Raw genomic sequence first — 17,396 nt, forward strand, 5'->3', positions numbered from 1 at the left:
TACAAATAACTGCAATAGCATTTTCTCTATAAATTTCATAATAAACATTTAATATGAGAAATGCTAAATTCACACTTATACATCTGTACCCTTAATTTTCAGATTGGGAATGTATGTTAATGGGCATAGTTAACGTCCAAGGAAGTATGCCAATTACCACAGCAGCTGCCCTGTAATGCTCGCAGCGAGCTTAACCTTTAGAACAGTAAAGAGAGCGCCGCCAAATAAAATAATTTGATCAAATAACAAACCAATCGGAGTTTAATTAATGCTGCAGCATTTAATGGGAAATTCAAAAAATGCAAAAATTGCCGTAAGCTAAGCCACTATAACCAAAATTAAGAAAATAATTGTCACACTTAAAAGATGATTCAATTGGATAACGTGTGTTCTCATACTTGTATCAAAAAGTGTGACTTGGTTTTCCTAAACCAAAAATGTCAGCATCTGTTTGTAAGACCTAAAAACTGGATTCCATAGTCAGGACAGCACAGAATAACATTTTTAATTCCCCAAATGTAAAAGGAATAAGATAATTTTGGGGGAAAAAATGGGGTCCTCAAGCTGTTAAAGCAACAATGGTTGAACAAAATAGAATTCCCCATTTTAGAAACTGAGATTGCAACTATACTATCTGCCATCCACTTTAGCTGCTGTTGCAGGTTGCTCACTGCTGAGAGGGGCCTTCTTCCCACCAGGTCCATCAGATACTTTGACCATTGCTGGTCTTAGAAGCCGATTCGAAAGAAGAAAACCACGCCGCAATTCTTGTATTACAACGCCTTCCTCGTATATTTGTGACTCTTCGCGTGCAATGGCCTCATGCAGCTGCATCCAGAAAAGTAAAATCAACTCGATTAATTCCTTGTTCCCTATTCTGTTGAAGGGATTCTGATAATCCTTGCATCATATTCTTAGGCGTATTACGAACAACAGCATGCATCATAAATCTTTCGAGCATAGCCCCATCTACATTCATCAGCAGGATGAACAAATGACAACCATAAAGAAATTATTCACCAGCAATGAGCATAAAAGCAAGTATGTTCCAGAGGATTTAGTGCTTTACATACCGCAGGATCAAATGGCTTTCCAACTGTTGCTACAGCAACCACCTGCAAGCTCCTCATAATCTCCACAAACTGCTTGTATATACCCTGGTAACTTGTATCAATCTTCTTTTCCTTTTCTGTTTCTGGTTTCAATTGTTGTTTCGCTCTCTCAAAGCTGTCCACCAATGGCAAAAGGCTCTCAATCACTTCTCCCTGGGCATCACTTCTAATGTTAAGCTTCTCCTTCTCTGACCTTTTTCTAAAATTATCAAAATCTGCTTGCAAGCGAATAGTTTTCTCCTTGCCAGATGTTATTTCTGCTGATAAAGCTGAAACTTTCTGCATTAATTGAGTATGCTCATTCTCTATATCCTTTATCCTAGACTCAATGTCCAATACAATCCTCTCATCTCCATGAAGAATAGCCGCTTTATAAATTCTAATAAGGTTCTTTAAACTGGATGACTGTTCGCCATCTGCTTTTTCTTCTGATGCTTTAACATCATTTCGATGATCCTCCTGTTTGTCATTTGTGTAAATCAAGAACAAAAAAGGGGAAAGAACATTATTATGATCAACTTGAATTATTCCCATCAATTTAAGAGGAAAAGAAAGGTAAAAATATTACAAAAACATTGGGAAAGGTGAAAATCATAACCTTAAATTGCGACCTCGCTTCCAAAAGCTATTGGTGAGGGTGAGGATGAGAGTGAGCAAGCAAAATGAAAATTTCTATTCTTGATAAGGGCTAAATTCAACATCAAAGTCACCAACTAATGAAATTTTCTATTCTTAATAAGGGCCATGTGATTCATGCTTTCAGATTTTGTGAGCTGCTGCCTTGAAAATTGCCATTTTCCATAATTATGTTAACCACTATTCAAGATTTATTCTTAACTGATAATAAAGGGTTTTGTCGCTCCTCTTATCTGCTAAATTTTGTTGTCTTAATATTAACTTTGACTAAAAATAAAGTAATTCCTTTTTGAGAAAAGCAAAAACTGATGTTTATATATATATATATATATATTGAAAGAATTAGACCATGTTTAGATTGAAATCAGATAAGGAATGAAGGAAAATTTAGAAAGAAAAAAAAAATCTCGTGTTGTTCTGAAAAAAAAAATGAAAAATCAAGAAAATGAAGATCTCTAAACTCTCTAGGAGGTGCACCAATGGATCTCACAAATGGGATGCCAAATTTCTTTTGTTAGCATCTCAAAACAGTTAGACGATAAAATATGAGGTCCAAAAAAAAAAAATTACTCTAAAATATTCAGGCCAAAATCATACGATAGTTTTCATTTCTTGGTATCATATATATATTTGTAAACAGACTAGCATAATACATGCACATCCATATAGCAATCCAGTTAAGCATAACCCCACTTGACCATCTATTATTAAGGGCCATGCTCTGATGCGCATCCTCTAATTTCAATCCATACTGCATCCTACATGACTCTCTAAAAAAAGTTCGAGGGATTTTGATTCAGTACCTAGAACAGCATAATGGGGTCCTTAAGCACATGAAATCTTAAAGAAACAGCCTTCCAGTTCCAAGACACAAACATATAATGCTAGCATAAAGTCAGAAACCTAAAAATCCACAAATGGATGATAACAAAATCGAGGGGGAAAACAAAATCCAGATATGGTTGTGTCCATATTGTGTTTGACCATAGACAGACTTGTAACTAATTTACAAGCAAAATGGGAGAGATCTAAAAGTAAGCTAGCATGTGCATGAAGAGTGTTCTTGCTGTTATGGGAACTGCCCCAAGAGAACAACCAATTCGTCAAGGAAACTTTGTCCAAAAAAGATAGGGATAATTATTGTCGTGTCCCTGTATTTATACCTAACTAATTAATTTATCCCTGTATTTTACATGTTATACTAAAATACCTCTATAATTTGGTTTCATTAATCTTTAAGGACATTCGTCCAAAAAAATACTTATTTGCTGTTATATGATTAGCAAAAATTTGATAATTCCATTGGCACCCTCCAATAACAAAATATAGCTTTTTTTTCATTTTTTCTTGACAAGCTCCATCATTTTCCTATTTTCACCATCATGATATCAAAAGAAAGAAAACAATGAAAGAGCTCTCTGACCTGATATTTGAGAGGGACATATAATAAAATTTGAGCCTAAGTTCGAATAAGAGAGACAGTCAGCCAAACACATTGAATCTTGATGACACTTGGGATACTGATTGATTGCATCTTCAAACTCAGCCATCAGTCAGGATAATGCCTTGAGCCTCAAGACTAACTATGGATGCCACTTTCTTTTATTCTTTCTTGTAGGTCTATGTTTACCGATAAATTTCTACTCTAGAAAAATTTTTCAATTTTTGCCTTCAATGGATTCAATTTGTTCTACTTGAATGCCCGCTTGTTTCTAATTCACTCATTGAAGGTTGTAAAGCCCATACTTTCTTGGATATGAAGCAGCCTATGTTCTCATTTTTTGACATGCATCGAAAAATTTTTGATATCAGTGGACACTAATTCTTCTAACAGTGTCAGTGGATATTGATTTTTGTATCCTTTCTCACTTTTTGACACTGGTTAGAATCACCCCAGGGCATTTAGATGTCATGCTGATTTTTCTAGTGCAAAATAGATTTTTTTTGAGAAATTTTAAATCCATTTCAAACAAATGACAAAATAAGCTTTCGGATATTTATTTATTCATGCTATACATTTCAAGTTAAAGGCATTGATGCTTCTGAAAAGCTCATTCTTGCTAGAATCTTGTATAGATTTATTTGTTTTTTTTTTCAAGCAAAGAAAAAAATATCACAAAAGCTAAAAGGACACAACTAGTTCGAGACTCCATGCACATCATGAATTAGCCAACACGTGATCTGATAAGAGGACACAACTAGTTAGAGACTCCATGCACATATGAATTAGCCAACATGTGATCCGAGAAGGAGATGCTCATTAAATTATCTATAAATATGAGTCACACTCCTAAAAGCAAAGAGCATGCTTTTTATAGCCTGATAAGAGAAGGAGGATGCTCATTAGATTATCTATAAATATGAATCACACTCAAAAAAAGCAAAGAGCATGCTTCTTATTGCCTGATTCGAATATTCTCCTCTCAATATCTTAGCAACAATTCATTCCTAGAAACCCAAGAGCATGCTGCTTATAGCGTCCTCTTAACCTTTTAGCAACAACCAAATTATACTCAATAATAACTCTCAGAAAACCAACTTGGTAATCCAGCTTGACCCTTTCAAGAACTACCCAAAGCTTATCGTAAAAATATTGTATCTCCCCAAATTAACTGCAGAACCTTTGCACCAAGAGCTGTCCCTGGTTAGACCAACTGTTAAGGAGCACCAATCATTCTGTTTTAGGCTCCATCCATAACTCAAGTGGAGGAGGAGACCAACTAATCAAGCATTGTTCTCTTTCTTTAGTATCATGTTGGCGAAGAAACAAAAGGTTAGAAAGGAAAAAAAATGAGAAAGCTCCTTGAAGAAGCGGTTTGTCGTTCGAGGGTATTAATGAAATTATAAATTTTTTCTGAACACGGAACAGTAAATAAATTTCTTTTTAGACGAATGTACTGAAAGATTAACAGAATCATTTTAACATAATATTTAAAATACAGTGACAATTTAATTAGTTAAGTAAAAATATAGGGACATGCCGGTAATTATCCCAAAAAGAAATGTCTAGCAAACAATCTCAAATTTGGAACCCTTTATTTTATGGCCAATAATTGAGGTTTAATTTCTGCAAATTTTCATATTCTTAATGCTTCCTAAATCAACTTCAGTCAAAACATTAAAATGCTGCTACATCCTGAGACATCTACTATTTAGACAAACACCCATCGGCAAAAATCATGGTGTATGACCAGATGTAAAGGGGCATGGAGGGCCTGCGAATGTTTCGATTATTTCTTTTCACGACTAGCATCCATAATTTCTATATTTACGAGACAACCACTATTCAGCATAAAAAATTTAAGATATACAAACTCATATCCGCCAAGATTATCGTAAAAAACAAGTGTAATAAAAATTCAATGAAGATAGAACAAGCATAAATTAGAAAGTTAAGAAAAACGGATTGCATACATACAGTAAGTGCAGAATCTTCGGCCGCGAGGTAAGCCTTGAAGGAACGCGATTGGGAGTAGTAGTTGCTGAGTGGAGAAGAATTGGAGAGAGGGAATCCAATGATGGGATTTGAAAGACGAGGTCTATGATGGAGAGATCGGAGAGGCAATAGAGGTTTAGGTTGTAGAATTTTAGAGGGCTTTACGGAGAATGAAGAAGAGGGGCGTGGAGGGGTTAGGAGAGAGTGGTTGCAGAAAGAAACAGCCATTGAATGACGATAACAGGCTTGAATTTCACAAATCCCTTTGCGTGCCCAGAAATAAACACAAAGGGACGGAAGAACTCTCTGGAAAAAGAGCTTAATTTAGTTCAGTAACAGTTAATTATTAAGCTAAGATAACCAAATTTTTTACCCGGGACCTGGGTCTCCGGTATTGAAGTTCTTCTGATGCCAATTTTCCATCAATCGACCTGTAGCCTATTAACTCTCTGAAGTCTGAAGTTGTGATATTCTTAATTAGGACAATGCGGCTTATTCCACATTGAACGCGTAGTTTCACGTGCCATTTCTGCCTAGTGGCATATCATTATTGACCTAGGTTCCGAAGTCAACAAGTAGACTAGAGTTGATATCCAACCATGGAATCCCACAAGGTGGCTATTCTTTTCCTTGCCATCACCAATCACAACAGTAAATGACGTCGCTTCCCAAGCATATCCGGTTTCCCTTTTTTTTTTAACCTATGCATATTTCTCAAGCATGAAAAATACAAGAAATATAGCACTTCAACCTTTTTGGAGATTATCCTGCAACTTGCTAAAAGTTTTCATTAAATACAACTTTAGAAGAAGATAATGACTTCAACATAGGAAATTTGATGAATCAGGTGTTTTAGCATGGGCAATAACCGCAGCTTACTGCACCAAACTTTGGGAGCCCCCATCTGATTATATACGAAGCCGCCGTAAAAGGCCTATATAATTTTCTCTTAAGCAACTAAAGACAAACTCGGGGCTTTAGCAATCAAAAATTGATGCAGAACAATCTTATTCACGCTAGTCCAGTACAAAATCAAGTAGCTTCACAGGAACTAAACAAAACTAACAACTATATTGTGATCCTTATAAGGAACACAAACTGTTCCTGCAATCACGCATGTCCATGGATGGGTGTCAGCCGATAACCCTGAACGTGCATCAATAAGTGCAGGTAATTCCCTCGTTTTTAGAGTAAAAAAGAATCACCAGGGAAACCCCAGTTGTTCCCTCCATCCTTTGAGACAAACAAAACTACATAAAGCAACAAAGAAATACAATCTACTCCCAAACCATACTGTATAACATTCAGTAATAGATCTAAACGCATGCTAAGTTTACATTTGTCTTAGTTCCAACGTTGCTGACGAAAGCAAACAAACACTAGTTACTACTGCCAGGATCTAATAAGAAGTCAGCTTTCTGCCTGCTTACATTACCTACAAGAACAAATAAAGAACATGTCAGTAATTTCCTATTGATGGAGATGTAGTCATTGAAATCTATTTAATGCCATATTTTTGAGATCCAATAATTCTGCCGACAATCATTCAAATCAAGGGTAAACAAAAGTTTCAAACTTCCAATCCAAGGGATAAACAAAACTTTTAAGCATAACAACCCAGCAAACACTCACTATAAACAAGGAGGTTAGCGAAGGCAACTCTACTAAGAGGGCTTGCTACGAGATAAAGTAAATCGATGAGTTTTTGTTCATGAATTACTAGAAAATATAGTGGCAGGGTCCTTTTTGTGATGTTCAAATGCCAAAAGAGAATACAAACAATTTTCTTTTCCTTTTCTATCTGCTTTCTTTCAATAAGGTGGAGCCTGAAGTTTAACAAAACGACCAACCTAAATAATTTGAACTTTCTGCTATCCATTAAATCCAATAATTTTTGCTGAGTCCCTAAATGAGGTTAAAGAAATGGCATTCACAGCTTATTTTCAGATAATAAATTTCAAATGAAATTTTACTTTTGACACTGTTTTCTCAAGTCTTGTAGTCATTCTAAGTCAACAGGCAATAAGCTCATTGCAAATGGAGGTGCACAACTGATCAACTTGGACCAAACTGAACTGAAATAACCAAAAACTGAATTTTCAAAATTATAAAGACCAAACTGAACTATACAAGAAACCGAATAAAGCCGACCCAAGAAATTTTAGTTGGTTCGGTTCAGTTCCTCAATTCTCTGCTCTATCTTCCATGCCTCTCAATAGAACAAACAAATCACAGCATACAATAATAAAAATCCATGATCAATAATCAACAATAGCCGATTCCTTCTCAATCTTTCAACACATCAAACTAATTTCAGGAATAATACTAAAAAATAGGCTTTCAAAAATGATCTAAAACAATTTGCAAACCCCAAAGTCTCAAACCAAGCAGTAATAAATGGAATATTAATAAAACAAACCCAAATCATAAACAATCTGAGTACCAACAAGATCAATACAAGCACCTCTTGAACAATATCTGCTCTATAGCAAACCCAGAAGACATGAATCTTGCCAGCTATGATGATAGGAGGCAAAGTGTCAACTGAGATTGGGACATGTACAGTTGGTGGCAAGGTGAGGTGGCAACTGGTGAGTGGTGAGGCTGTGAGAAGCAATAGGATTTTAAATCATGGGGCTAGAGACGCTAACTGTCAATGGGTGGCTGCTGGAGATCTGTCAATGAGTAGCTAGAGATGCAATCTAAATTAAAGAGGAAGAAGAGTTGGGGTGGCTGAAACTTGGAAGGGTGAAGGGCTAGGCACTAGGGTTCATTTTGAAGGATATATATATATATATATATAACCGATTCGTTTCGGTTAAACCGACATTTTTTTCTGAATTAACCAAGCCAAACAAGGAAATCATTTTTTCAAATACAAAATGAATCCAAACCGAACAGAAACAATGAACCGAATAAAAAATTGTTAAGCTTATGTAAAATAGAGCACCAGAATGGCCCAGCCAAAGTGAACAGGAACCTAGTTACAAAGATGAGAGAATACCTTTTAGAATCACGGTGAATTATATTCAAATACTATAACACCATAAATATGACGTGTATATACAACTTTAAAAACTTTGGCAACAAGACCATAATGATAATGAGAACAAGCACGTAGATGGACATAATAAGATACAGCTTCATTTGGAATAGAAATTAACCGATATTTGGACAGATATTTGATCCTTTGTAAATGTAGAAGCAACATTAAAATGGGTCGGCCCCTCCAAAATGAAATGGTACGTATAAATAAAACCTCTAGAGAAGCATGTCCTATGATCATAAAACACGAGAACAATAAAATGCTGTCAGAGCTAAAAAAAGAACATTTGGCATAAGTCTTCTTTTTGTTGAGATTGTAGCTTATAATCAAATTTAACAACTAAAACAATTGCATTTAAGCACAAGAAGTCATGACAGAAGGTTGAATCCAGCAAGAGGTACTCCTACCTGTACAGCTATTTATCTGCCTGACAATTACTAGTTCATAAAGAGCAGGATTCAACTGCTGATGCCCCTTGGTGTTGGACATCAATCCTGTTGAGCAGTTCTGTATAAGAGGATGCTAATGCAAGGTCTGGCGGATTGTTTTCAGTATACTCTTTACTTCCATAATCTCTCATGTACCCAACATCATCAAAACCACTTTCAACGGGCTGGTTCATGTGAATTATCTGACCAAATAACTGAAAAGAATCAACGCCAACTTTTGCTGAGTTGCAGCCTGGGTTTCCAACAAGTTCCGTAGCAAAAAAATGCACACTACTCTGACTATTTGGGGTTAAGTTGTCAGACTGTGAACTGCCAATGTTGAGTTCAGTAGACACAGTTTCCAACTTCGGCACCATCTTGTTATCAAAGACATTATCGGGGCATATTTGAGAAGCATTCTCACTTAAGAAGTTGGACAAACCAAAAATGGAAAAAGGATCTTGCCTGGCTCCCTGCATGCCAGCAGGAAAAATGTTGTAATTCAACAATGACTGGTTGACGTTCCCAATTGTTGAATTACTTAGTCCTGACATAGGAAAGAAGAGTTCTCCCTTCCCATCTGTCTGCAATCCAGAATTTTCTGGAAATTTGAATCTTTTCGCTGGAGGGAATGCAGCATGAATTGGTGGTGCGGGTGCAAGAATTTCAACTTGCCAAGGGCTCACTCTCTTTGCAATTTGTAAAACTTCAGGTTCATCCCATGTAATCTGCATCAGATGGAAAAATGGCAGCAGATATAAGGAAAAAAACATCAGAAAATTTTAACCAAAACTAGCATCAAAATTTTGTCACATTACTTTCATAACCTTCTAAGCTCCGGTAGTCTAACATGATACTTCAACTACAAAAATTAGACAGAATAATAATAGTAGTAATAACTGCAACAGAGACGATGGCAATGACAACAACATTAACATATCATCTTATTTAAGCCACTATTAAAAAAACGAGTATGAATGTAATTTAACCCATCGCCGTTCTATAAACAGATCATAAACAAGTAAAATCCAGTCATACTACTGTGAGCTATTAAAAACAGTTCAAATTTATACCATAACTTGAAAAATAATCAGATTCAGCATTCTTTGATAATTAAACACCTAGACATCAAGGAAGCAGAAAAAGGAAACCAAAATGAGAAAAATAGAAGAGGACAAACATTGAGCACAACGATCAAGTAGTTGAAGGTTTCTACCCAATAATGGAGCAGAAAGATCAAGTAACTGTTTCAGCACATGCAAGCCATCTGGCTTATCTCAAAGATTAACTAATTGAAAGTTGATACCGGACACAATTATATCAGCAATGCCTTTAACATAAACTATCAATAAACGGTAACAAGATGTTTATATGTTGTCCTAAGTTTCGCAAACGGCAAACATTAAAGTCGCCCTCCGCAATCACGCTGAGATTCACATTGAACAACAACTAGATTTATCAAATATGAACCTGAAGCATGCGCCAAGGAGAAAACCGCCAGGGCCCACATTCTGGCACAGACGCGGATGAGATTGTACCCTGAAACCATGTCATTCGCGATGAGTCCTCCGTCTCCATTGCCATCTTCACTCTCATCCCAGCTGTCCAAAACACATTGAGCGCTCGCTCCACCAACGTAGCCTTCACCACGAAATCTGAGTACCAACCAGCTCTCGGATAATAAACCACCTCAAATGGCAAACCCTGCGTTGCCCTCTCTACCGCCTCCATGACAGCCTCCTGCGACACTCTTCCTCTCCCGCTCCTCGAGAACCCCTCGTCCTTAACCTTTATTTTGACATCTCCAGTTCCGCAGCCAATCTGCTCCCGCCACCTAGCGCAATCGCTACCATTGTTCGACCTAACAGCCCTGCGCACTCCAATAAACATCTCTCCCGCCAAATTTCTCATGAAAACCACCGAATCACCAGCGATCAACTTCTTGTGATTCACGAACTTACTCCACCCAGTGGTTAACAAGTGCCTGCGTGGCGTCCCTCGATAAATGTGTCTAAAATCCCAAGTAACTCCATGAATGTCGGTTACCGTTAGGGTTTGGACAGGCGGCTCCGCTTGGTAGTTCAACGGCGGGAAGATAGAGTCTGCACAAAACCTCGGAACAGAAAAACCGCCACCATTATTGGCATCAGAAGGAGTCAGAATCTTGGCGAAAGCAACAATCTTATCCTCATCATCATCTGCACCTTCTCGCTCGGGGCGTGCAGATGATTCCATCATGGAAAGAGACTGGTTCAAGGGAGGATCAATAGGATAGAGATGGAGTTTCGTATACACTTCATCAGTAACAGGATCAGCAAGAAATTGAACGGCGGAGATGTGGCAAGGGATGAAAGGTATGGAGCGAGCAAGAGCAGAAACATTATTAGAAGCAGAAGAGGAGTATTGTTCGAGATGACCTTGAGGGAAGTAGTAAACCCTAGAATTGACAGTAGGGATATGAACGGAAGAGCCGGCGCAGGCCCGCCAAATCCGGGGGTCCAAGCGGCGGAGGTCGGAGGAAGGAGGCAGCGGCGGCATTCTCTCAGATAAGGAGGTCCAAACGGCGACAGAGATGGAGAGAGAGATGAATCAGAGAGAGGAAGAAATTGGTAGCGAATGGAAACGGTTTCTTTAACATATGAGCTGTTCTGTGTGTGTGTGTGTGTGTGTGACTGAGTGTGAGTGTGAGTGTGTGCGTGTGTGTTGTGTTGGTGTGCGATAGTGTCTGAGATGATGAGAGAGATAGTGCCGTCTAGGGGTCGGAGAAAGAACGGAAGCAAAAGCGGAGGACTTGAGGGACCCTTTTTGATTGGTTAGAAATTTTACGGTTTTAGCCACGACACTACCGCTAACGAACTTTGACATTTAAATTTTATTTCCTTCCAATATCTGAATTCTGTTTGTGTAGTGTAGGACAGGTCCATTACTACATTACATATAGAATATTGCCTCTAATTTTATTTTTAAATTTATTCATAAGTTATTATTAAAATTTTAAATAAAATTAAATAAACTGAAAAAAAAAGTTATAACCTATAATTTTATTTAATATTTTAATAATAATTTAAGTGTAAATTTATTTTTTTTACATTCGATTAACAGTGTTATGAATGACAGATGCAAACTTCAAAACAAAAAATTTTGTTTTTTTCTGAATGAAAGAGATCACTTATTTGGACCACTAATATGAGTTGTAGTAATGGCAGTACATGTACGTGGATTTTTGTTTATGGCAAGGACGACTGTACTGCTGGTCTCTCATTACTAACCCTTGCTTATCGGTGTTAATTACTCGCTTATCTTCTTCCAATTTAGATAAAGTTGAGTCTTCTTGATAAACTATAAATAAAATTTTCCTTTTTTTTTTTTAACTTGCTACCAATTAGTTTATCTCTAACATAAAAATACTTTAAGTAACTCTAAACTTAAATTTCAAAAATATCTTTTATCTCGTCCGATATTTTTTTTATTTAAATTTAATTTTCCACCTTTCAAATTAAAAAATTTTATTCAGTAATAATTTTAAAAATAGTATTAATATTGATTAAATTAAAACACTAGCACTTAATAATCGATAAAAACTAATGTTAAAACAATTAATATTACTACAGTAGTTAATATAGCACATAATTAAATTATAAGAAACCTTGAGCAAACTTTTTATTGATGGTATTGTCCTTGTATGTGTCTTGTTTTGTAGCTTCTGGACATTTTTTGATTTAAAGATCCATTCTCTTGACAACACATCTCTGTTTTTACTGCCTTCTTGTTAGAGAGCCACAATGCTAGATCGCAATATTATTTAGGACAGTGGCTATCGTTTCAAAGGGAATGGTCATGTTGGTTATTGGATCTTCATCCTCTTTTGTTGATCCTTGTATCCCGAAGGCGCATTCCGCTATATTGCTATTAGGTTATGTTATTCAAGTGGTTTGATCCGATTCTTTTAGTAATCTATTATGTTTAGTTAGGATTTGGACTTCTAAGTCATTAATGTTTAGAATTAAAAGAATAAATGTTTATACTCCGCACTTCACGACCATTTTTTTAGACAATTGTTTATATTTATTTTTTGAGAACTCTACAAATAAAATAAAGGCCCTATAGTTGCATTTTACATAGACATTTTCATTATCCAAGAGATTATATTTTTTAGAAAATAAATTTCAAAATGCTTATCTTGTAAAATAATATAATCCTAGTGGTTATGTAGAAGTCCTTTTATTACAAATATATTTAAAACATGTTCACTGTTTAAAAATAGTTCATTAACATTTCAAGTAATATTATTAATTAATTAAAAATAATATTATTATATATTTTATAAATATACACAAAATAATACTTATTCATATCATAATGTTTTAATTTTTTTTTCAATTGTTCTAAAATTATTATTTATTTTTTAAAATTATTATAAAAATTATTATTTAATTTTTATAATATAAAAAACTATCTGCTTCTTATTTTTATTTTCAAAAATCTATTAAAACTTGAATTTTAAAAAATCCATTAAAACATTAATTTTATTATTAAGTATTTTATTCTTTAATTACTATAATTTATAAAAAAATTTATTAAATAATTTTTTATATTTTAAAAAATTTAAAAATTATTAAATTTTTTAAATTTTTTTATAATAACGACTAAAACTAATATAAAACTTAATTAATAATTTTTTTTAAATTTCAAAAATATTTTAATATATTTTTAAAAATTAAAAATCAACTAAAAAATTTCTCTCTTATCATAAAAAACTAAATAATATTTTTTTTAATTATTATCCACTTTTCTTTCTATTATATTCTAATAATATATAAATTAATTACTATAAAATTATTTATATTTTATTTTATTTTCAAAATCTCTCTTAAAATATCATAAAATTTAATATTTTTAAAATAGTCGCAAATGGAGTAATAAATTAAATTATTCAAATAAAACAACGACGCTAAGGCAAAACTACCAACTAAAGCTGATTTCACATGCAGGGAGATGGCAGAAGGATGAAGGAGAACAGAGGAAACAACCATTTTGCCACCGATAAATTTTGATGCTTAGCTTATTAGCGCCAAAGGCGGGAAAACAAAAGGGCACCAATGTCGGTCACATGTCCTTTAAAACTACCTCGTTAATCGGTAGCGCACACAGCACATGACCATATAAAAGGGGTCATGGAGGTCTTTCGAGGCCACGTTGTCTTTTTCCACAATACTATAATAGCAAAACCCGTAACATAAAACACCCAAATTCAAACAAGCAATTAGGCATAAAAATGCAAATCCATAGACATCATGACAAACTCGAACAAAGTAAACAAGACAGAGACCCAACCAATGACGACTAGGAGAATCCAACTAAAAAACACTGCCCGACACAGAACACAGAAATGCACTCCAAATGTCCCTCTCCCCCAACCCCTCCTTTTATTTCAACTCCTTAGAAGCTATAATAATACGATCAACTTTATTACATGAAGAAAGTAGCAACACTTGTAACCGAGGGTGAGAGAATAACACCCTAAAGAAGTCACTCCTCCTCTGATTCTGACTCAGCATTCTGAAGCCACTCAACCAAAGGCTTCATATTCTTCCAGACTGGCGAGCTTTTGTTGCCACCACTCAGTCCCTTCTGGTACCACTCTAGGATGAACTCCTCTTCCAGCACATCCTTGTCATACAACACTTTAACAGCCAAAGGTACCTCCTTCAGTACTTCAGGGCTTGCATTATCACAGAAAGACTCAAAAGCATGCAACAGAAGCATCTGTGATCCCTCCTCTTGAACTGCTGCTGCTAGGTAGTTCTTCTTTTTCGTTACCTCCTTAGAAAACCCTTTCTCAACACCTCCAAAGAGAGCAGCAAACAGAGCATTAATGACTTCTTGAGGTGTCCCAGAGAGCGAACTCAAGAAGGATTTCAGCTGGCTTGCAGGAGAACCCATTTGCAGATATCCCTTTATCTCATTAACAAGGCCTTCTGAGGGGTCATTGCTTTTAATGCCATTCTGGTGAGACTTGGCTTCCCGTTCTGGAGACTTCTTTCCTGACTTGGCCTTTTCTTCAACTGTGGATAGCATTACCATATCTGCAGTAACAGCACTCAACTGCTCCTGTATGCGTTGTTTAGCTGCCTCCAGAGAAGTATCTGTTTGCCACTCAACATCATCCTCATCATCGTTGTCATCATTAGCAATCCCGTGGTCATTCTCATCAGCTTGGCTGCGAGCTGGTGAGTGGTCCTCATCCGAGCCGTTGCTTTTCTTCTTGGATGATGTACCTTTAGAAAGGTCCTTAGAACTACCAGACGAGCCCTTCTTCTTGGTCTCCTTTTTGTGCTTCTTCATCTCCTCATCAGCAGCCTCACCTTCCTTCAGCCGTTCCTTCTCAGCCCTCCTCATAGCCTTCTTGTCTTTCGATCCCTTCTTTGGCTCAGGCGGGCTCTTAAGAATAAATGTTGTAAGCTTATCCCTCATATCAACATCAGAGATGAATCCACATGCAGCACACTTTAGGGTGATCATTTGTGTCTTAGTGATAACTATCTCAGTTTCAGGGTTACCACAGCCATAACACTGCACATACTTCTTGATGAAGTTCTCAAGCAAGCCAGCAAGCTTTGCAGTATCATGGGCTCCATTCACAAGTGAAGTTCCAGTTTTCTCATCAAACTTGGATTGGGCTCCAAGCTCATTGCCAAAGTACTTTGTTGTGTAGGAAGCAGGTCTAGCCAAGGCCTTAGCAATCTCAACCATGTTAACAACGTTAGTTTTGATGCCATTTCCCCTACCTTCAATCTTGGTTATCATTTTTGGCATCTTGTACCTGTAAAAGGCATCATCACTGTTGGAAGCACCAATATTTTGCAGCGCCATCTTGCTTGTACTGATGGAGATACCAGTATCTCGTTAATCAAAAGGGACAAAAACCAGTGGCGTTATGTTCTTTATCAAACAGGTTCCTTGAAGATGAGAAAGGCCGCATAAACTGGCAACCTATGTAGTCTGTGCTATGGCCCTCAAATAACCCAAGATGCATGCAGCCAACCTTAGTTGACGAATGTCTGATCTTTTTTCTAGACGTAGGACAGTACTCTCCAAGTAATCCAATTGATGACAGAAAAAGAGAGGACCGTTCAGACATAAAAAAAGCTTCAAACTTAACAAGCTCCACTTTGGATGAACTGCAGACGAAGCAGACAAAACTGCCAACTTCCTGAGAGGAACACATTGAGTTATTTAAGAAAACTGGGGGGGTGGGGGACAGAGCAATAATGCAGTCGTTAAACCCATGTCACAATATTAGTAAAGCATGTATTACAGAGAAAATAGAAAGGAAGTGACAACTCATACATAAAACTAAAACAAACAACGACCTAAACAATCCCACACCAAACAACCAAAGGGCAGATGAATTTGTATGAGCAGTGGCATGGAACTGATTAAACGATTTCATGTGCGTGTACCACAGGACTTGATGTCAAACCAATATAACAACCTACCAAATAAAGCAAATTGTCTAAGAATATAGACGTACAAGAAATGGAATGGGTGAGGTGAGACTGATAGCAAAGGTGTAAGGTTGGACTGGTAACAGAGGTTGTACTGCTCAGAAAACAGATATAGCAACTAAGAACAGATCAAACTCAACTTCTTTTAATTGTTTATACAGAACTTATTTAGCTATTAGAAATAATGCAATAATGAAAAAGCATATTTGATAGAGAGATGAATTTAACAGGCAGTTAAGACAAGAAAAGTAAAATACTTCTCAAAAATTATTTCTTTCCTTGCCGGTACTTGTTTTTTGCTTGCAAAATAATAATGACAAAGAGAGAGCCTAATCAAACAGATATAGCTTTTATCTCTTAATGAAAGAACTAAGATAGAGAGCTATGCAAATACTTATAGATCAGAGATCTAAATGATAAAAACACTACAAATAGCCAATGATATCTGATTTGTAAAGCAAGAAATATCCGCATATTTAACCAATAACAAAAGAAGGTGTTGAGCTGATGATTCCGATAAAAATCCCTAACCTAGGGAACAATCATAAAATATGTACATGTGCATAAGAAAATAATTACGCCAAATACATGATCAGCTTTCAACGATTCCGCTAAGCAGATGACAGTTTAGCTCCACCCAAACACACAACTTATACAAACCCCAATCACTAACCAAAATCCGAAAAGATCAAAACCAGAAGCTAAACCCGATATTGCATCGACCAATCCAAACAACTTATATCTAGATAGCAAAATTAATAATAATAATGATAATAATAATAATAATTAAAACGGGGGAGGGGGAGATTATTCACAGATCTAAAACGATTTTAACAAAAATAAAAAAAAATTATAGCTCCGATTAAACGAAACTCGCTTGAATCAGACGTTACTCGCTTCAAGACGAAGAAGAAATACAACCAATGGAACAAAGAAAATAATCGAAAAACATAACAATAAACAATAATCGATTACAATAAAACCGAACGGATCGAATAAAGACTCGGGAAATTTACCTTAGAATGAAGAGAAAAAGAGGATCGTCGGAAGGATGGGTCTCCGCTCTGCGTAAGAGATTGTGAAACGCTTTGGGGGAGAGCAATGCTTTTATACAGAGAAATGAGATAGAGAGAGAAGGCTTTTAGGGCAAACTCAGCCTCCTAATTTTAATTTCTTTTTTTTTTTTTTTCAATTTTCTCCAACCGACTCGTTAAATTGTCCTCTTTTTTT

General features: G+C 36.0%; 3 protein-coding genes across 5 annotated transcripts; all 3 read right to left on the bottom strand.

The window, feature by feature from the left end:
• Positions 1–350: 350 nt before the first annotated feature.
• Positions 351–5,663, bottom strand: LOC110607050 (protein GrpE). Of its 2 annotated transcripts, none has more exons than XM_021746107.2 (3): positions 5,167–5,663; positions 1,074–1,571; positions 351–969 (listed from the first exon to the last, which is right to left on the bottom strand). In XM_021746107.2, the coding sequence occupies exons 1-3, from the start codon at positions 5,410–5,412 to the stop codon at positions 943–945; spliced, it is 771 nt and encodes a 256-aa protein (XP_021601799.1). In that variant the 5' UTR covers positions 5,413–5,663; the 3' UTR covers positions 351–942. The 2 variants fall into 2 exon arrangements, with proteins under 2 accessions (XP_021601799.1, XP_021601798.1); XM_021746106.2 differs by having other exon boundaries at positions 351–828; positions 5,167–5,652.
• Positions 5,664–6,160: 497 nt separating this feature from the next.
• LOC110607047 (auxin response factor 17) lies at positions 6,161–11,467 on the bottom strand. Its single transcript, XM_021746102.2, has 3 exons — positions 10,129–11,467; positions 8,638–9,386; positions 6,161–6,619 (listed from the first exon to the last, which is right to left on the bottom strand). Exons 1-2 carry the CDS (start codon positions 11,194–11,196, stop codon positions 8,673–8,675), a joined length of 1,782 nt encoding a protein of 593 aa, XP_021601794.1. The 5' UTR covers positions 11,197–11,467; the 3' UTR covers positions 6,161–6,619; positions 8,638–8,672.
• Positions 11,468–13,908: 2,441 nt separating this feature from the next.
• Positions 13,909–17,340, bottom strand: LOC110606482 (eukaryotic translation initiation factor 5). 2 transcript variants are annotated; one of them, XM_021745299.2, is made up of 2 exons: positions 17,183–17,340; positions 13,909–15,871 (listed from the first exon to the last, which is right to left on the bottom strand). In XM_021745299.2, exon 2 carries the CDS (start codon positions 15,529–15,531, stop codon positions 14,188–14,190), a length of 1,344 nt encoding a protein of 447 aa, XP_021600991.1. In that variant the 5' UTR covers positions 15,532–15,871; positions 17,183–17,340; the 3' UTR covers positions 13,909–14,187. The 2 variants fall into 2 exon arrangements, with proteins under 2 accessions (XP_021600991.1, XP_021600992.1); XM_021745300.2 differs by having other exon boundaries at positions 13,909–15,867; positions 17,183–17,329.
• Positions 17,341–17,396: the final 56 nt, after the last annotated feature.

This window comes from Manihot esculenta, chromosome 18 (assembly GCF_001659605.2).
Source record: "Manihot esculenta cultivar AM560-2 chromosome 18, M.esculenta_v8, whole genome shotgun sequence".
Lineage (NCBI taxonomy): Eukaryota > Viridiplantae > Streptophyta > Magnoliopsida > Malpighiales > Euphorbiaceae > Manihot > Manihot esculenta.